This window comes from Chanos chanos, chromosome 2 (assembly GCF_902362185.1).
Source record: "Chanos chanos chromosome 2, fChaCha1.1, whole genome shotgun sequence".
Classification (NCBI taxonomy): domain Eukaryota; kingdom Metazoa; phylum Chordata; class Actinopteri; order Gonorynchiformes; family Chanidae; genus Chanos; species Chanos chanos.
In genome coordinates, this window is record NC_044496.1 from 11904461 (window position 1) to 11925785 (window position 21325).

Here is a 21325-nt window from a genome sequence, read left to right on the forward strand (position 1 = left end):
CATTGAACGGGGCTTTGTGGTCTTTCCTTATTATTCAGTGATGAAGCAAAGGCTGTGTGTGTATGAGTGAAGGATTGCTGCATATAGATTGTGTCATTTTGATTGTGTGCAGTTAAAGCCTGTTGAGGTTTTAACTGTTTGCTCAATGCTCTCATTATATTGCTAAATGGCAACTTAAAATTTATACCATATATCTTCTGACTGGCATCCCCTCTGTTTGAATGAGCCTCTAATGGCTTTACCAGGTTTACACAGTATGGAGCATACAGCAGCAATGTCACACACACTGTCTAAGTGGCTCCCAGGGGAATTTCATAACAAGGGTAAAATCTGTCAGTTTTATGTGAGCCGAGCTGTTTGAACTGTGGAATCTTTTTCTGTTTATTGTTGTCAGTGATGACAGTAATAATTGCTCTGTTCATTTGGCAGGACTGAGTGCTGCAAGAATGCCTGGACTTTAAACAGCTCAACATGGCTCATAGGAAGAGGCCTGGGGCCAGCGCTGCCATGGTGGAGCCCCACGTTCGGCCCTGCCCGGCTTCCCACCCTTCCGAATCCACAGACCAGGAGCGTGAGGAGGCCCAGCTGGAAACAGAAGCACCACAGCACCAATACTGTGACCCTCCCGAACCCGACCTGCCCGACAGCCGACCTGCCACGCCCAACACCCCCGAACACGCCCACACGGACTACCACAGCCGCCCCGACAGCTTAGATGGGGATTCAAGCTCTGACTACGTCAACAACACATCGGACGACGAGGAAGACTATGACGAAGGCCTTCCGGAGGAGGACGAAGGGGTCACGTACTATATCCGTTACTGCCCTGAGGACGACAGTTACCTGGAGGGCATGGACTGCCATGAGCAAGACTATAACAGGGCACATGGGGAGCCACCAGCAGACACAGATGAGTGCCAGGAGGCCGTGGAGGAGTGGGTGGAGGGAGATGGAGAAGGAGAGGTGCGCTGTGAGGTATTGGAGCAGGACACAGATCAGCAGCTATATGATGGCAGACCAGAACCTGTCCTAGACCACCACCCTCCACCCAAACAGCACAAACCTCCACCCAGAGGAGTGGAGGAGGAGGAGGAGGAGGAAGAGGAAGAAGAAGAAGAGGAAGAGGGAGAAGAGAGTGAGGAATACTGTCCCAATGAAGAGGAAGAGCAAGAAGAAGAGGGAAATGCAGATGGCTATAGGGAGGACTACTACACCTCAGAGGACAATGGGAACTCTGTCCACGTGTCCTCGTATGGAGGTCAAAAAGTGGGAGGGGTTGAGGGGGAGGGGTGTGAGGAAGCAGAGGAGGATATTGATCAGATTGTAGCGGAGATTAAGATGAGTATGAGCATAGGTAGTCTTAGTAGTGGAACTGACCAGAGCCCAGAGGAATTGGTCCCTGACCCAGCACCCAGTGCATACCCACCTGAGACCCACACCAAACCCGAGCCCACGCAATACCCACCTCCTCACAGGCACGACAGCAGACCCAAATCCCTCAACATCCCCCCCGCGGGACACAACCCAGAGCTACAGCGAGGCTTTAAGGCGCGAGCTCGAACCCCAGAGGAGAGACAGAGATGGACTCAAGAGCAGGTAGGACAACAGAGAGAGAGAGAGAAAGAAAGTCACAAAACACAATTCACAAGTGTAAACTATGTTCACAAATGCAACTTGTCATGTCTCAAAGGGAGAAAATGTGGCTTGTGAGTATTGAATCTACGTCTGTCAACCTCAAACTGTCCACAAATCTCATATTTGTGACTTATGCATCAATAATAGTGGAATTGAATTTGCCGTAACAATGATATGTTCACGCTGAAACTTAGGCAGCTTTTTTCTTTTCTTCTTCTTTTTATTTACATCCCTCAAGCATCATTTTTCCTACTAATGCTGACCTACATTGTTAGGGATGTCAAAATTTGGTCTTAAAGACTGGATTCCCCAGTAAAGGATATTAAAATTATGGCATCATGTGGTACAGAACCATTTCAAAAAGATAACCATGTAAATTGAAATAATGAAACAGTAAAATATGTAGACTTTTAAAAGCACTGGAGGAGAGTGTGTTAAGCTTGAACTAAGCTTTGTATTAAGTGTCCAATTTGGGGCAAATTCATGCCAAGTAATGACCATCACAAATCAGATGGCAAAATTTCAGATGGCTCATTTCCTTCTAAAACACCCTACAGAAAATTATATGTGAAACTTAATGTGAGAGAATTGAGTCTTAATAGTATCTATTTTATGAGATATGGGTGTCATGCTTTGGCATTGGATTCTGGCTTTATTCTGGAAGACTTCACAGTAGATTTGCAGCAAATCCTTTTGAAGATTTAGATTGACAGTTCCATTAAATTTGTTCCCTCATTTCAAAAGGAGTTTTTGGCTTCACAACATATTTAAGAGATTAGGATGAAAGGATCACAACATGTCAACATTTATCCTTTGGAATAAGATAAAGTTTGATTTATTTGGGCTTTGTAAGCTGTGCTTTTCTAAGGCTCGCAGTAATACTAACCAACAAACGTATTCTCACTCTTGAATCAGGTGACTAAATAAGTATTTTCGAATACACCTGCTTATTTTTACAAATGTCCCAAATCAGTCTAAACTGATTTCATTTGGTGGAGCCCATAATTCCTAATTCTAATTCCTTAGAAGATGTATGTTAGTGGCATTCCTCATCAGATTTAGGTTAATAAAGTGTTAAATAGTGCAAAGTACTAAAGCTCTTTCTGAACATCAGCGTTACATTGTGATTTAAGACATTTTGAGTCACATCACACAGGAAGCTTTGGAATATCACATTATGACCACAAGTTTATTTTTATTTTCTTATTTCTAAAGACTTATCTATTTTCTCGAACTTATGCATAATATAATTTTGATTCGACTTTGTTATAGACATGTAAAGCCCTTTAAGGCTATAAATAGTGATATTGGGCTCTAGATAAAATAAATATTATTAATATTATTGTTATTATTATTATTATTATTATTATTATTATTTAATATAATGGTGTATTATGATGTGCATCATATTATGACAGTTTTTTTTTTCCTTTTTTGACTGAACAAACTTTAGAGACTTACACGCTATTGTAAGAATGTGTTAGAGCACCATATTTTGGGGTAAATTTAGCATATCATGCTGTGACATGCTAGAATTTTAAGAACATCACATTGTGACAGGAAGTTTTAGAACATTGAGTGCAGTGCGACGGGAGAAGTTCTGGAACATCACGTTGTGATGTAAGAGGCTCAGATCACAACGTGACATCATAAATTATCTCTGGCAAGTGATTCTTCTGTGGCCTCTGGGTCTAGATTAAAAATTTGTGAAGTAGGAGAAATATTTATGTACTAGAGGTATTTTTATGTTTTGTTTTTTTTTCAGGAACTTTCCTTCCTTCATAGTGATTCCCCTGATCTTTACTGCTTAGTTTCTGCACCACTCAAACAACAACATAGTCTAATATCCCTTACACCACACCTCTTGGGAGTAGATAGCAGGGAGAAGGTAACAGATGGGGAGGTAAGGGGACAAGCTGTTGCTTTCATGGAGGAGAGGACAGGCCAGTCAACCTCACCTCCTCTGCTCTGTTCCAGTGGGTGGAGGATGGGGGGAGTTGGGTCAGAAGATGAGCTAAATGTAACTTGATCTGTCAGTCACAGCAGTGCCATTGCTGATGCCATTTATTGCTTATGAAATTCAAAATCAATGTTCCTTTGTCCTCAGGAATGTAGTGAAGCTCACTAAAAAAAAAGTTTACTGTATTGTTGTTGCAGTAAACCAGTATGACACTGCAGCTGTTTTAGATGATTAAACATGCACTCCAAAGTGATAAAAAAAAAGTTTAGTAATCAAAAACTGAAATAAAATGGGAAATGCTCCGGACTTTTGGTAGGGAAACATGCTGGCGGGAAATTTTGACCTGATTAGATGCCACTGTGGGCTTGCAGAGGTTTAGAAAGTCCTATTAGCCTCCCACTGCTTTTATTGCCTCTGGGTAGAGCAACGAATTACATTTCATCTGGTCAGACAACAAATGAATTTGATCAAGTAATAATATCCTAATGGTCTGGGTACAAGGGAATGCTAATCAGGGATTTTGTCCAGCAAAGAGAGACAGAGAGAGAGAGAGAGAAAGTGAGAGAGAGCATAAAATTTAAATGGCCGTTAAGCTCTTACTGAGCTGATAGCAACTATAGTGACCCTTAGTGAATGTAAAATGAGAACAAAAAATGCCCATTCACTGGTGATACAGTTTGAAAAATAGGTAGTGGGTTCACATCTCCGTGTCATTCTGTCCGTCTGTCTGTCTCTCACTCCATTTTCTTGCCTGTTGATTTGTGAAAGCAAGGGAGAGTGAGCTGCACTTAAGAGATGACACACTGGAGTAGTGTAGCGTCGCAAGGAATTGTGGTTGTGTTCCTTTGTTGCTTGGGTACTTGTCTCTGTATTTATAAGTCTCAAGGTTTTCAACGTTTGATCTACTCAGGTGTCTCAGAGTGTTGAACAGCCCAGAAGACAGCAGCGCTCTGATCTCAACGGGCCACTTGAGAACAACAACGTCCCTGAGGTAACCCTGGAAAGTTCTGGAACACGTCTACTCCTTAACAACTATGCTTACAATGTTTTCCAGCGTGCACATTTTGACAAGTGGGAAAAATGCATCCGTCACTCAAGATGTATTTCTGTCTCTGAGTATAAATGAGGACTAGGTTATATTCAGTGTTTGTAATAACTTGGTAACAACATGTGGAAATATGTCTTTTTTTTTGTTACAATGGAAAAAAAACAGAGATGTGAGTGACACCTAATATAAAACTCACAATGGCTTTCCCTTATACTGCCACAGGCATTTATAGTTTTGTGCTTTTATAGGTTGTCCATGTTGTTTCACTTTAGAAAAAATACTGCACATGGCCCTGTTCTAAAATCTAAATACAGAAGACTTGGTTTTGCCCTTTCTTGAGGCAGTGGTGAAAAAGGCAAAGGTTTTATTTCTGCCAGAGAGGAGCATTCGGCCTTTACCTGACTTTACTAAGACTGCTCCTCTGAGACTCTGCCTTAGCCACCATACATACAACTTCCATAAGAGCTCTTGGGTTTTACTTATAGCTCTGAAGGCAGGGTGGATTCTCCAATCACTGGTTTGTGCTTCTCCACTGGTTTGGAGTTGACTTGGACCATAGTCATTAAAATAGCTCTACATCACCATTACACGCTCAGACACAACATTTACTGAGACTATTTTATTTCTTGTTTCTCATATTTATTCTGAATAACTGAATTATTAATAACAGAATACCTTGAATAATTGACCTGCTCAACTTTTCCGCAAGGATCTCAGTGTTATGGTTCTGAATAAAGAGATGAATGTTCATTTGCAATACATGTCCTTTGCAAAAATGATCTTATTCATCATTGTTTTCTTCATATTGTTTTCTAATTCAGGGAACAGTATTTAGAGAATATAAATAAGAGAATCTTTGAAATGAATGCCAATGCTTTGCTAAGGTCTAGAAATATTAACATTTTAGTTTAGATGGAATCACTGTGTGCACTACAGTTTTTTTATTATTATTATTATTATTATTATTATTATTATTATTATTATTATTATTATTAATATGCACTCTTTTAAACTGTGCATGACTGACGCAAAATAGGTGTTTACTCAGCACTGACCTTAAACTGAATGATGCTGTTTTAAAGTGAGGGCAATTAGTCTTAGAGCAGCCAGGAGAAGTGGTTCTGAATGAATCTGAGGCTGTAGACTCTGATAGCTGGAATGACATTACATTGGTGGATAGATTGTTTATAACAGCGCACCCGCTGAAATCCTTCTCTCCTCTAGTAGCTTGCACCCAGGTTTCTCATTACATACATTCGACACTTAGCCACACTCTCACAGTACTTGTACAAGAAAGCACAAGAAAATTATTGTAAAGAGTCATTTTCATTTGACCTGTTTTTTTTCCGCTTTTGAAATGAAATACTTTGATTTCAGTAAGTGTAGGAAGGCGTTTGTTATGTTTTTCTTTGAGTAGATTGAGACATTTTGGCTTCAGATGTTGTCTATTGCATATTAAAGGCTTATTTTTGAAGTGTTTCACTGTGCAGGCTTTCCTCTGTTGTGTGTTCTCTTGACCTAGCACCCCTCTGTTGGGATGTGCGCATCACACAATGTCTGACAAACAAGCATGCATCTTTTTAGGGATTTCCCTTCTTTCCTTTTGAATGAAATTCTTTTTTTTGTTGTTTTTTTTTTGCATTACAGCAGACAAAGAAGACAGCCTCTTTCCCCAGCTTTGTGGATGGTAAGTGAGCCTTGTCTCACCATGTTTTTATCTATGTTTGATAATCTGCTCAAGAAGTTTTAATCTCTTGAGAATGAAATCAAAAGACTAGAATAAATAAAAATCACTGCATCAGAGCAAATATGCACCATAATAAGATTAGTGTGCTGGGGTGAGGAGAGCATACTTTATTTTTTAGAGAGATTGGTATTCTGATTCAATGATGTAGAACCTTTGAAAACAACAACAACAACAAAACCAGCACAGTGTGCCATGGCTTAAAAGTAATAACAAAATAAGGTAGTTGTAAAGTAGATGTTGTGGTGTACTTTTCTTATGTAAGAAGAAGGCTTTGCACGGAGTTTCCATCAGCCTCTCGTTCATCTTTACGCACGAAGAAAGCTGAATAAAGTCAGGACGTTCAAAAACTTACTGCGTTTCATTTCATATGCTCTAACTATAAATTCCATGCTTTAGCATTGAAGTTCACGGGGGAAAGAAGAGCCTCATGTTTTACAGTGTACACTTTTAATCTTTGATCATATATATTTCTGGGTTGGGAAATGGATAATGGTTGTATTGCCGGAACAGTGCCGTATACATGTATTCAGTGGTGGAGACTTAAAGCTTTTCACTGACATCTGAATCTTGACAGCTCACCGTGTCCCTCAGTGGGTTCCACAGAGTGCACATTTCCATATCAGACAAGAAGATTAATCCCTGTGCGTCTATACCACTCACAGGCACCTCTGGCCCCAACCTTTTCTCTAATACCCTCCCCTCCGGTTGATTGGCTTAAATTATGTATACTGATATGGATAAACTCTTGTCTCACTTGTCTTATTTGTGAAGTTCTTCTAAGCATGTCATATCTGTCAGATAAAAATCCTGCCAGGGATTTTTATCTACCTGACACTGTCAGTCTTTTATTCCTGAAATCACAACTGGAGACTTAGCTAAAGAGAAAGAAGCTCTAAACCTGTCCTAGTTTCTGAAACGGCTGTGACAAAAAAAAAAAAAAAATAGTTTGGGTCATACAAAAAGCAAAAACCTGACCAGATAACGCAGTATGTATCTTATGAATGATGTAGGATCTCTCTCCCCCTCAGTGCCTGGCCCATGTGAGCCAGAGGACCTCATTGATGGGATTATATTCGCTGCCAACTACCTTGGCTCCACTCAGCTCCTCTCAGAAAGGAACCCTTCCAAAAACATCAGAATGATGCAGGCCCAAGAGGCTGTCAGCAGAGTTAAGGTATGAAACCACCACCCCAGATTTCCCGAAACACTCAACGTGTTGAGTCGCCTTTGTGTCTCAAAGAAGCGGGTATTTCCTGAATGGCAATAACTCGGTAGATTTTATATTGGTTTGTTAGGTGTGTCTGTTTGTGCCTCTGGAGATGTTGTCTAATCAGTGGTTATGGGATAATTTCCATCAGGGCAAAGCTTAATCCTTTTCCTTCCCAGTAGCCTAGTTAAAAAGTCCCTTTGTTGTTGTTTAAATGAGGCAACTGCAAGAGATTCTGTAGTGGTTTGAATCTTATGATGCTATACATCACCATCTGAAATTCCAGGTTAATACGTGACATTTTAATATCTTTTGAATATCGTATGAAAGCTGGTCTTTGAAGAAGAATGTATGGACTCTGAGATAAAAGCGTGAAAGATGTTCAAAAATCACATCTGCCTATCTTAATAAGGTCTCCTTAAGCTTTGCTCTGAGTTATTCTGCATAATTAATAAACTGTATGGACATGAATGCAGGCTTTTTTAAAAAAAGGGTTTTTTTTACTTTTTTTTTTTTTTTTTACATGTGGTAATGCTCTTCTAATTAATTGATATCCTGATTGCATCCTGAACTGCACATGGACAATAATACTGTTTATCATGCCTTCATAGGACAGGACAGCATAGTTCACCAGCTGTCAGGTCATGAAGAGGACATGTACAAGCTTAGGGTTACTGAAACAGCACAAGTGAATGTGGAAAACGCAAAGCATATTATCATAAGCTATTTGTGTGAATAACCGCACTGAGAGAGAAAATATTTGATATCAAAGATGTGACGTCTATAGTATGTACTTTCAGTTAGCATGTTAATCTTTGAGGTTACTTTAGATTGAAAACAGATTAATAAATTGAAGCACTGGAATGAGTGCTGAGGCTGCCAATATGTGACTTCAGTTGGTCACAGAAAGTGGCATGAACTAGGAATTCATAATCCACATTACAGCATATTTGCTTACCTCCATTTCAAAGAGCAATTGAAATTATTATTGCAATGGCACCTGCATAGGTAAATGTCAAATATTGTATAAATATTTCTTATGATTTTACATCACAGTGGAACAAAATAAGAGCACTGTCTCTAGGCTTTGTATGTTATCTAACCAGATTGTTCTCCACCTCTACACAGTCAACATGCGGCTATGTTTTAATATTATATGACCTGCTGCACTGTGGTCCCTTGGTTGACTCTGTCTTGTTCCACTTTTAGATACACACAATGTTTTTTTGTAAGGTCTGGAATCTGAGGAGAGGGTATCTATGTTTGCATAGTGGACTGAATTCATATAGTTCTGTTTCATCACTCACTGTGGATGAGGTGTAGATTTAAGTTCAAACACAGACACAAACACATATACACAAACCCAAGCACACACTCACATAAATCTATGTACACTAACAGAGCTCTTCTGCCAATGACTGGAACAGGTGACCCTTCACTCTGGGCAGCTGCCAGCGCTCGCACTCCTTGTCTTATTTATTGAAGCAGAACTCTTTAGGCGCTTCTCCACGGCTTTTTAGATCTGGCTCCATGCTTTCTGCTTAAAGCCAATCAATCTGGCTCTCCCCTCTCCATCACCAAAGACCATTGAAGATGAAACCATGGCAACGCTTAACTACCACTTCTTTCTCCATCCCTCTCTCTCTCTCTCTCTCTCTTTCATTACTTTTGTGTGGCTGAGTTCTCAGCAGTGAAGCAGGGTCTGTGAAAAGATAGTGCTTACTCTCGTCCATTGTATAGTGGGGAGGCGGGAGTAATGTGTCCGTCCACGCACAGATAAGTCATGTGTCACTCTTGAGACACACTGACATGCTGCTTTCTCCTTCAGTGGCTCTCAACGCCTAGCCATCAGCTCTAAATACAGCTCTATGTCTCACTGCACCATTTATATGTCAAGTTGTGCACTCATATGCGAGATAAGCACAGCTAATGCTACATCACTCTACTCAAAGGCTAACAAATCAGAGGCTAACGCTGTGCCTAGCCCACTCATGTGCTATCCTGGTACAGGTTAAGGTTACAGTTGCCTTACTGAAATGGCAAACACAGAGTAATTCTAGAACAACACTTCTCGAAACTAGGCAGCCACCATACTACCACGATAGTTGCTACAGGTTCGGAAGTGATAGGTTTTTTTTTGTTTTTTGGGGGGGGGTTTTTACACCAGCTACACAACCTCTGAGGAAGACTGCAGGCTGAAGCTTTGTCTATTGAATGTGCTTCAAACCTGAGTGCTTTTTGCTCTCCTATTTTCAGTGTAGCCCTTGGTGATGCTTGCTGAGCTGGAAACATTTATCGTTTGTTGGCCGATAGATGTCGTCTGATTGTACTTTTATGAGGCATATTGCTTAAAGCGACTCACAAAGACAGTATATTCATGCTCCTCTAGTCACCCCGCCTCAGGCCTTCAGAGGGAACCGCCATGCTGTTTGCAGAAATGCAGTTGTCTGCCTTGGGTGGGCAGAGATGAAGGAGGAAATTTGTTTTGTTTTGGATTTGCATGCTGCTCTCCTCTACATGAATTTCACTTGCTAGAGGCGTTTGTGACCAGTATGCTATGACTGCTCTAGGCTCTGTTTCTATCCTGATTGTATCTTAGATGTTGAATGTTATGGTGATTTTTACTCATGGTAATCAGCCTTAAACATACTGGGAGATTGCCACAAGGGTTTTAGGCAACTGCTACTTCTTATGGGTGATCTCACCATCTCACCAAAGCGCTTTGACGCTTTTGAGGTATTTCAAAATTATTTAGACCTGAAAATCATACTTAAGTCCTCAGTTCCCATGAAGAAGGTATAACAGTATCAAAGAATCAGAGCTCAATATGATTCTGAGGTACTGCTGTTTTTTGTTTTTTTTTTTACACTGATACAGTCACACAGAGCAACAGACCTGTTATGACTAGAGTTGTGAAGAGTCTCAGAATGTTTATTGTGTACCCTAAGGCTTTGCTTTGTGCACGGCTGGCGTTTCCCTGGGAATCTGTGCAGTCAAGCAGAATGTTGGTGCAGTGAAAGTAGAGAAATGTTCCATCACGTCTCGAATATGAGCAGCAAGTTGACATCCATTTGGATCCACGGGATGTGACCGTGACAAATAGAAAAGCTCTCAGCCACTGGCATGTCATATTACATTTTTGTGCAATAAATCATGTCATTGTGACATGTGTTCAGTTATAGAGTTTTTCGGTCCTGAGTTTCTGCCAGAACCTGGCAGATGTTGGTGTGTGTCCATGAATTCATTTAAAAATCTGCCACAAAACAGGTGTTATTTTAAATGAAAGGTTGTTTTAGTGGGGTATCTAATGGGATATCCTTAGCATGTTTAGTAACTATTTATTATTGAACTCTTTGTTATTTATTCACTATGTATTTCCCAGTCTAAGCTTTGACACACAGAAAAAACTCCTTTTTTGACAATATGGTTATCAAGTCATATTTGCATGTCATATTATTTATTGTATATGTAGAAGAAAAAGAGCAATTATGATTCTTTAATTGCTGGTTTGTTTTGTTTTTCTGCAGAACACAGCTGTGCTATCATTCCTCTCCTCTGTACAGAGAAGTGATGGTAGACCTGATGTTTAGCCATTTTGTTGTGTGATGTCTTATTTTTTTTTTTTTTTTATATCTTTCACTTCTTGCACCCCCCTCCATCCTTTTGGCTGTTCCTGTGTGTGACGACCCCTTGTACTGTCTCAACGTTTCCCAGAGGGTACAGAAGGCAGCCAAAATCAAGAAAAAGGCGGTGTGTAAAACAAAAAAAAATCGATCGATAAAAGGGAAAGAGAATATACTTTTTTAAAAAGGGAAAGAAACACTTTGAAATCACCTTCACTGTCCTGCTTGTTCCATCCGTGTTTGTTGTGTTTCGCCACCGGTCACATTGATCCATTAAGTGTGAAGATGCTTTAGGGTCATGGGAAGAGTTACAGTCATTCTGCCCCAACCTTCATCTGATCACCCTGTGTCTGTGAAGGGCAGCGCTCTCTCTTTCTCTTCTCTTCTCTCCTCTTCTCTTCTCTTCTCTTCTCTTCTCTTCTCTTCTCTTCTCTTCTCTTCTCTTCTCTCTCTCTCTCTCTCTCTCCTCTCTTCTCTTGTCTTTCTTTCTCTCTCTTGCTCAGTCTCTCTCTTTTTCTTAATCTTTCTCTCTCTCATACACACAAAAAAAGGCTCAAAATGAATGATAACAGCTCTGGCAGTCCAGTTCATCCTTCTGATGGATGTTCACTTGGCCTTTTTCTGACTGGAGCTATGAGGGCTTTAAAACAAAACTGTGGGCAAAGCTTCCCCAGTCTGTGATGAAGGAGTTGCTGACAAATTCATTCATCACAAGATCACTTATCTGAAATCAAGGTACATCTTAAATTTTACGAACAGCTTTATGAATAAGACTGTAGGTGGTAATTCCAAGTTTGTGACAAAACTCAATCATAAATTTCATCAAACAGTTTCTTGCAAACACAACTGCCATATGCCCTCTTACAAGAATAGAGCTCATAATTATTTCCAATCAAATTCAGTCCATCCTACGTATGTGCTAATGAGTGTAAATCCTAAGGATTATGATTGGCAGGCAAAGACACTGGACAGCTGGCATTGGCTGGCGCTGTTTTACAGTCCATCCTTTCAGCACTCATCTCTGCCAGAAAAAGATTGCCCTGTGTTACACCTATTGATCTCAACACTCCTGCCAAGGGAATCTCCTCATAGCCAAGTCTCACCGCTGTCAGTCATCTGCATGTCTGTTTTACATCACAGTTGTTCAGAATTTAGTTTGTTTCATTTTACTGTGCTGTGTCCTCATATCAGTGCTTATTGAGTATATACTCATCTCTCATTAAAATGAAGGATCTTACTGACGGACATTCACACTGTGTGGTGGGAATGCATTGCAATGAATTTTAAGGACTGTGAGACATTCTCCAACAAATGCAACAGTCATCAAACCATTTTCTCTGACAAATAATCAGCCATAATAAGCCATAAGCCTTTCCATTTAATAATTTTATTGTACTTATGGAATGCTTCTAGCTTAGCCTAGCTTAGCCCTACTTTTTAGTAGTATTAATAGTATCAATGCTTCTGCTAGGATTCCCACTTGGCCCAACCTGTTTTAGTACTTGATTTATGAATAAGCGTTAAAAATGCTTTCAATGGAGGGTCAGGCGCAGTGCTTTTTATCAGCGGGGCCCCTTGAGGGCATTTAAGGGAAGCAATAAGGGCACATGGATGGGGTCCTTGGTACCTCCAGAGGGCGATGTCTCATATGTCTTTCCTCTCTCTCTGTCTCTCTCTCTCTCTCTCTCTCGTGCGCTCTCTCTCTCTCTCTCTCTCTCTCTCTCTCTCTTTCTCTCTCTTTCTCTCTCTCTCTCTCACACACATACTCTCTTTCTTTAGAGCCCTGAAGGAGATGCTCAGACGCTGACTGAAGTCGATCTCTTCATTTCTACCCAGAGGATCAAAGTACTCAACGCAGACACACAGGTGAGGGCCTCGCTGACCAGTTACTGCTGTTTTGTTGGAGCAAAGAAAGACGCTCCTTTCAGTTTGTGTTGAAATCCAAACAAACTAAAGCTACAGAAAGCAACTCAAACGCAGTTAAACACAATGACAGGCCTGACAGAAAAAAGCCTGCTTTGAAGTCAGAAATGCACATCATATCCCTGTAATTCATGTTCAAGTTTATGGATATTATGATTACATCACATTTATGAATATTTTCTTTCTTCTGGTGAAAACATGTGTCCTCTCTCACAGAAGAGATTAAAACTGAATTTTGAACCAGGTATTGCAGGGGATTATATACAACCCTCTGAAAGCACATGTCAACACAGTGTATCATTACTGGAATACCACTGGCCTACCCTATCAGTAAAACAAATGTTTCAACAATATAATATCTGATAGAAGGCACAAAATGAGCCTATATGTGAATGTATGCTGTAACCTTTTTTTTCACTCCTATCTAAATGTTTTACACGCTGGCAGACCTTCCTAACTGTCTCTGACAGTGTTAGTGTAAACTGAAGGGAGGTCAGTGTGAATGCCGTTTTCTAGTTTGTGATGTGGATGCAGAGCAGAAGGGCTCTCTCCGTCCTGGAGTCTTGAGGTGAACAGCAGTGTGTGGGCAGTGTAGGGCTATGTAGTGATGAACCATTCCACCTCATTGGTCTGCGGCCCTGGGAGTGTCCTTTACTGTACTTTTTTTTGCTGGACTGTGCTGCATGAGCCAGTAAAAACATGTTAAATGCTACCCCTCACCACCACACACAGGGCAGGCAGATTGGCACAGATACATGTGCTGCAACATACAGTTTCTCTTCTCTTCTCTTCTCTTCTCTTCTCTTCTCTTCTCTTCTCTTCTCTTCTCTTCTCTTCTCTTCTCTTCTCTTCTCTTCTCTTCTTTTCCCCTCTCTTCTCTTCTCTTCTCAGCCAACCATTGCTAGCACATACCAGAAGCTAGCACATCCAAAGTGTTGTTCTGCTTAAAATATTTCCAGATCTTCAGGCTTCAGATAAAAACATGTGATTGTCATTTCCATGTATATTAGAAATCTCGATTGGTGTGCTCTGTGCGTGCCTATGTTTTTACTGGGGTTTTTTTGTTGCTGTTGTTGTTGTTGAAATAAAGAGAGTGAGGTGGAAATACTCTGGTAAATATAGGTCATCTCCTTGCACTCTGTAAATTAAAGACTAACCCAGAGGGCTTTGAGGAACACCAGTTTGATTAGAGCTGTTATTGTACAAGGCTGGCTCTGCCGGGTGTGTGAATTGAATGGAAATGTATGGATTTCTTCAGAACTGACTATAGGGAGGGTTAGAGGGTGAGTTAGCAGCGTGCACGGATAAATTGGATCATTAATTCTGCACACTGAGTAATGATGTATCTACTAACCGTGTGAGATGGAAAAAAGCCCTTAATGTCTATTCCACTCATGTTTCTAAACACACAAAACAAGATAACAGACGCCTTAACACACGCCTCTCAGGTGTTACAATGTGTGATGTCTGTTTCAGGGGCTCCCTTTTTGACTCTTGAATAATTTTTAATTTTTTAAATGATGATTAATGATCAGATGATTAATTAATGATTTTAAATAATGATTCAGTCGTCTGTGATTCAGTTTAATCAGAACGTAAATGTTGTGCTTTTTTAAAACAGTCCGTGTCTGTGTTCAAGGAGTGATTATGCTCTTTGTTGTTTGTTCAGCAGTATAATCTGTGTTGTTGGGTTATGACGATATGTTTTTTTATTTCTGTTGATTATGTGCTAAGTTTGTGATAACGATCTGTTGTTTGTGTGATGATTCTCTCACAGTTGCCTGATGATTATCTGTTGTTGGTTGTATAGGAGACTATGATGGACAATGCCCTGAGGACCATCTCCTACATTGCAGACATTGGGAATATTGTGGTGTTGATGGCTCGTAGGCGCATGCCCCGCACTGCCTCCCAGGACTGCATTGAGACCACGCCTGGAGCCACAGAGGGCAAGAAACAATACAAGATGATCTGCCATGTTTTTGAGTCTGAGGATGTGAGTGTAGACCAGCAGAAATGTATGCACTAGTATGTCGGGTGTAACTGTAGCTGTGTGTGTGTGTGTGTGTGTGTGTGTGTGTGTGTGCGCGCACGCACATGTATGTTCGTATGTATATTTCCTTGTTCGTATGTATATTTTCCATACGAACATGTATGTTCGTATGTATATTTCCTTATATTCACCGTCCTGCTTGGTTGCTACTCCTAATTTTGGGCCATATAGTATCAAAGAAAATTTACCAAATAAGGAGTTTATTCAGTCTGCTTTCGCCATTAGCTAACAACCCTTATCAGAAAAGCATTATTATATCGACATGGTAGCCAGCTAAAATATGTTTCTCAGGGCAGTTTCTCAGGTAATACTATATGCTCAATGAATTCCGCTGCGATTGGTTGTTTCCTCTCCACCCTCCCTTGCTGATGACTCCCCCTGCATTGCAGGTCTGCCTCACCAGCTCTGTCTAATTAGCTGTGCTGATGTACAGAACTGAGTGACTGTGGACAGATGAGTCATTTTAAACAGAGCTCTGCTTTTACACTTGAATGGACTCCCTTCTTTAAGAAAACAATCGCTCTACAATACAGTTAAAGGCATTATAAGCACTCCTTTTATAAAAAATAGAAGAGAATGTACTTTCTGTGTTTTACCAAGAAAAAAATGATGAATGACTAATGAATAGTACAGACAGTTTTAAATGTCACAAATTTGGAAGGTTTCAATGGAGTAAGACATTAATAGACTATTTCTTTAAATAACACAGTGTTCTTATTTCCATTATGAGTGTCTGACTGTCTATCCAAGTCAGCAGTGTAGCAGCGTGCCCAATGTGGGCTCCATAGTCTATGTTGTGATTGCTTTGGAATTTTAATTGAATTCCTCACACAGTACTAAGTGGCAGAATGCCACTTAATGACATTATGAAAGTCCAGACACACATTTGGACATCAGCCTGTTAATTGGTTAATCTCCATCTGCATGGTAGTTGAGATTAGGAAGATGCATGTATTTCAAAAACATCATCTGACAGACACAAAGCTATGTAACTGTGATCACACCACAGAGGTGCTGACCTCACTTGGTGTATAAGAGGCTTCCATTTAAACCGTCAGAGAATAGCCTAGCATTGTTGTTTTTCTGAATAGACAAATTTCAGTTATAGCGATGTGAGTACCTAGCACATGCCTCTGTCCCTGTTTCAGACCAGACACGGAGAACGAGCCGCTACAGTGCAGCTTTTGTGCAATTCCAAGCAGCACTCATATTAATCAATATGTCTGTTCTCACCAGCCACGGGTGCCGAGCAGTTTCACCGTGGGCTCGTGCACGTGAAGAGTTTTTTCCGCCTCGAATCTCTTTTTCCACGGCGCACGAGTGGTTCTGTCACAGATTAACCGTTGAAAATACACGTAGATATGCTGTTTGTTCAAGAAAAGGGTTGTTTATAACCTTTAGATAGTAGCATCTATGAGTCTGTTTCCTCAGTCAGGAGTTATTTTCATGGCTCTTTATTTATCAATAATCTGGACATAATCATCAATATAAAGTGTTCAAACCATATAGCGTGTAGGCTAAAATTCTATAATCTTATGCTTACTTCACACCTATATTTCAGACATTGTGCAGCAACAAGCTGTCAAGGTCCATAGGGATGGCTTTTTTCAAGTCGCTCGATAAATCCACAAATCCATTCTGTTTGTGCGTCCGTACCACACTGCAACTGGTATGAAATTAGGGTTAGGGTTTCACTTCATAGAGTACTTTACATTGGTGTGTCAACAAACTGCATCAAACAGAGAAAGGTACACAGAGCAAAACGTTTTTTAAATTCAAAATCAATCTGGGGTTTTGATCTATAACAAGAACAAGGTCACAAGAAAATCAAAGCTAATTGAGTCTACATAAATTAGATAATGCCATTGTTGTCATTTTCTGGTATTGACCTGTAACTTATTTTTTCTTGTACCTCTTTTCCTGTCCTGGTTGTTCACAAAAAATCATCATATATTTTGCTCTTTGTTTCTCCTTAAACCCAATGTCAGGCTCAGCTGATTGCGCAGTCTATTGGACAGGCATTCAGTGTGGCCTATCAGGAATTCCTCAGGGCCAATGGAATCAACCCAGAGGACTTGAGCCAGAAAGAGTACAGTGACATCATCAACACGCAGGAGATGTACAACGATGATCTCATCCACTTCTCAAACTCTGAGAACTGCAAAGAGGTACGGAGCTCAGAAGTCGTTCTGTGCATTTCCGACTTTTCCCCCCTCTGTATTCGTGGGATGTTCTCTGAGTGTGGGAGGAGATAATCTACCTCCACTAGCTGTCAGTTTTGTTCTTGATATGCAGTGAAGCAGTGAGACTGTGGCCATAGGGGACTCATAGTCTGTGCTTGGCCTGAGCCAATTATGGAAGGAGCAGGCATTATGGGCACTACTGAGGTTTCTTATACCCCAATTTGTTCTACTTACTGGACACTGATGCAAAACATATAACTGTTTCTTACACACTGTCTTTCCACATTTTACTGCATCTCTATATCTCTTTTATCACATCTCTGCATCACTTCAGTTTAGTCCCTTCAATTTTTCATGGCTTGTAAGTCTTTCTCTCTCTCTCTCTCTCTCTTTCCTGTCTTTCTCTCACTCACATTCTTTCTCTCTTTCTCTTCTTCTCTCCATAGTTGCAGCTGGAGAAGCAGAAAGGAGAGATACTTGGCATTGTAATTGTGGAGTCCGGGTGGGGCTCCATCCTGCCCACAGTCATCCTGGCCAACATGATGAATGGAGGTCCAGCTGCTCGTTCAGGGAAACTGAGCATTGGCGATCAGATCATGTCCATCAACAACACCAGCCTGGTGGGACTGCCTCTGGCCACCTGTCAGGGAATCATTAAGGTGAGTTTAGGCTGACAGAGAGGCAAACACAGACAGGCTCATTTCTGGATGAGCAGATGAACAGCATCAACTGCCAGTTTCTAAGAGTTTGTTTTACCATAAATGCTAACCATGATTTGTTATACTTCAATGACTGAGACAGTGTCTGTTGAGGTGGAAGGACAAAACAACAGTTTTTTTTGTTTGTTTTTTTAGGAATGTGTGATGTGCTATGTGCTTAAACCTTAATCACACATTTACAGGGATGCACCATGAATGTCCTACAACATAGTGTGTTTCATAAGGATAGTACAGTACGTTATATTTCATAATAACAGTGGTAGATAGCAATTTTTGAAGACTGTGTTGAGCATAATAATTTCCTCTGTCTGGCATGACCAGCGTGAAAATGCACCCTGCTTTTGTTCTAATTTTGAACACCATCTCTTATTCAGGGCCTGAAGAACCAAGTGCAGGTGAAGCTGAATATTGTGAGCTGTCCTCCTGTCACTACAGTCCTCATCAAAAGGCCTGACCTCAAATATCAGCTGGGCTTCAGTGTACAGAACGGCATTGTGAGTAGGGCCAAGTGAGACTGGGCCTTCATGCTTTTTTTTAAAGGGAAGAGAGCTATTTTTAAGTGTTAGCATATTTTGATGCCTGCAGGCAACTGATGATTCAGCAGGATTATTTTGATGTATTTATTCCAATATTTGTGTCCAGAACTGCCGGAACGCCATGCTTTCTTGACTGATATTGAACTATATTTTACCTGGAGCGCTTTTTATCTCAAAAATCATTTTAATGTCTTCATAGGAATAAAGAGGCTCTTATTGCTGTATGTGCTCAGACAATGAAACCAGTCTTTATGCATCATACACTGTATGTAATTGCCATTGGTTCGCTATTCAGAAACAGCAGCTTTCTTTGCCGGCGGCAGAATATACCTCTTCGGTTCACATGCTTATCACTTTATAGCCCTGGGAACGGATGGCATCTCAGCTCCAGAACAGATTCTAAATCAAATATGTTGTGTGTTTATAGGGCCTGTAAATTATCCCTTGTTTCATTGTGAACACTTTGGGACAACGCTGCTTCACGGTGCACATCAGGCTCAGGGGAGAACACCTGTAGCAAGCACTAAAACATTAGTAATACATCAGAGTACATCAGTAACCGCAGCTCGGAACGGTCTTCATTCAGAGATGTCTGGGACAACTGCCACAGCACATTGGAACATGGCAAAGTTCTCAGATGAACAGTGCCATAATAGGCTCCCTCCACAGGCAGTATAACTGTCTCCTCCTGCCCCGGGGGCTGTCCCAAATTTGTTTCTCAGCAAGTCCTCCCCATTTTTCAGAAGGTTTTAAGTCAATGGATGGGTGGATGGATGGATGAATGGATTGATGTTTTAGTACTGAGAAAATGGATATGACGGTTTTGTTTGTTTGTTTGTTTTTTATTAAACTGTATCCTTGCCAGATTTGCAGTTTAATGCGAGGGGGCATCGCAGAGAGAGGGGGAGTTCGAGTGGGTCACCGGATCATTGAGATTAATGGCCAGAGTGTGGTAGCCACAGCACACGAGAAAATTGTCCAGGCCCTGTCCAACTCTGTGGGCGAGGTTTGTATATTAATGATAAGAACAAAGTGAATTCAAGAGATCTGTTTGGTTAAGACATCACATCATAAGGGAACACTGTTCGCTTGACCAAAACCAGCATCCTGACATGCTTTTGATCTGGATTTTCTGCAGAGATCAGACACTGAATATGTTTCTGGTTTTGGACAGACTAAAAATGAGTGCTCATAAGTAAGGCTTTTAATAAAGACATACAAAATTTAATGCTCATATTTAATTAAGGGGTCACAGGCATACAAAACCTAATGCTCATGTCATAGACTTCTTATGTAATGGTAAACCTTTAATGAATGTTTAATGAATTAAACTTGGCTAAGCTACAGACAAAATTAAAAAAAAAAAAAAAAACAGTAAAAGAGTAAATCCTCAATATCTGTTCCATCTCTTCTCACCCTTTTCTGAACAGATCCATATGAAGACCATGCCAGCAGCCATGTTTAGACTCCTAACCGGACAGGAGACTCCCATGTATATATGAACAACTGAAATTCTTTCACACATGAAGCTGTAAGCAGAGGCTGTTTACAGAGACTTTTAGGAGGAGTCAAGCAAACACGCATCTCTGTCTGAGGATGTCTCTTTGTCCTATGCCAGCCTGTTCTTCTTCTCTTTCTTTCTGTCTTTCTTTCGCTCGGTAACAAAGTAATTCAAATTATTTGCTTGTTTTTCACTAACATATTACTTTGCCAGCTTTGGTGTCATTCAGAGGATGTGAATGTTATTTATTTGTGCTGTTCTCTTATCTGTATTTTGGGTGTCTGTACGAATGGCAAAGGACAGACTTAAGAGCCAACACATTGCAGTTTATTTTTTTAAAATGCACTTCATGAAGGGAAATATTACTTGTATATTTAATTTAGCATTTTGGTTATTACTTTTTATTTCCCTTTTAATATGTCTTACTACTGTGCGTGGAGTTTAACTGAAATGTCTAAATGTGAGCTGTATATTTTGCTCGTTAAACTGCGTAAGACTTAAAAGGCAGGAATTGCAGGGCCAGGGCAGAGTATACCCACATGCTGCCCATTTGCAGAGATACTGGAGCCATAGTTGAATCTTCATCTCATCTGTTTAACTGAGGGCTATATTTTATCTTATGACTAATATATTACTTCTAATAATCTGTGTAGTGTTAGCTTTGTGAGTTGGAGTGTGTGTGTGAGAGACAAGGAGCGAGAAAGAGAGAGAGAGGAGGGAGAGGTACAATTGTAATATTCCCATTGATGTAGACCTGGAGACAGTAAAGCTCTTAGTTTATTTGATATCACAGCCATCCCTATTAAAAACACACTCACGTTTCCACACAATGATACAAAGCAAAGACTTTTGAACTCTGAACTGATTGTTGTTTCAAAGTAGAGCAGTATATTTTGATGATGGCAACATACTGTAAATTATCAAAGATAAAATATGCCCTTGATCTGATATCAAATCCCATATCTGTGATCCAGGCTGTTGCTGTCTAGGCCAAACATAAATCAGTAAAGGTTTTTTGTTTTTTTTTTAGAATAACTGATTTTCCTTGTTTAATTTAACCGGTGTACATACGTAGAATTTCATTCCATAAGGAAAGTGCCATTTTTTCATTATAGACTGAACTCTTCTTCACGTAGTGGGCATTACAAGGTTTAAATCTGATGAGTTTTGGTAAATTTTGAGAGGACTGT

General features: G+C 40.3%; 1 protein-coding gene across 1 annotated transcript; it reads left to right on the forward strand.

Annotated features, from left to right (window-relative positions):
- Positions 1-471: 471 nt before the first annotated feature.
- apba2b (amyloid beta (A4) precursor protein-binding, family A, member 2b) lies at positions 472-20136 on the forward strand. The gene is made up of 12 exons (XM_030765960.1): positions 472-1609; positions 4507-4586; positions 6291-6330; positions 7419-7564; positions 11312-11347; positions 13000-13086; positions 14954-15139; positions 17185-17364; positions 17826-18038; positions 18473-18592; positions 19500-19640; positions 20065-20136. Exons 1-12 carry the CDS (start codon positions 472-474, stop codon positions 20134-20136), a joined length of 2439 nt encoding a protein of 812 aa, XP_030621820.1.
- Positions 20137-21325: the final 1189 nt, after the last annotated feature.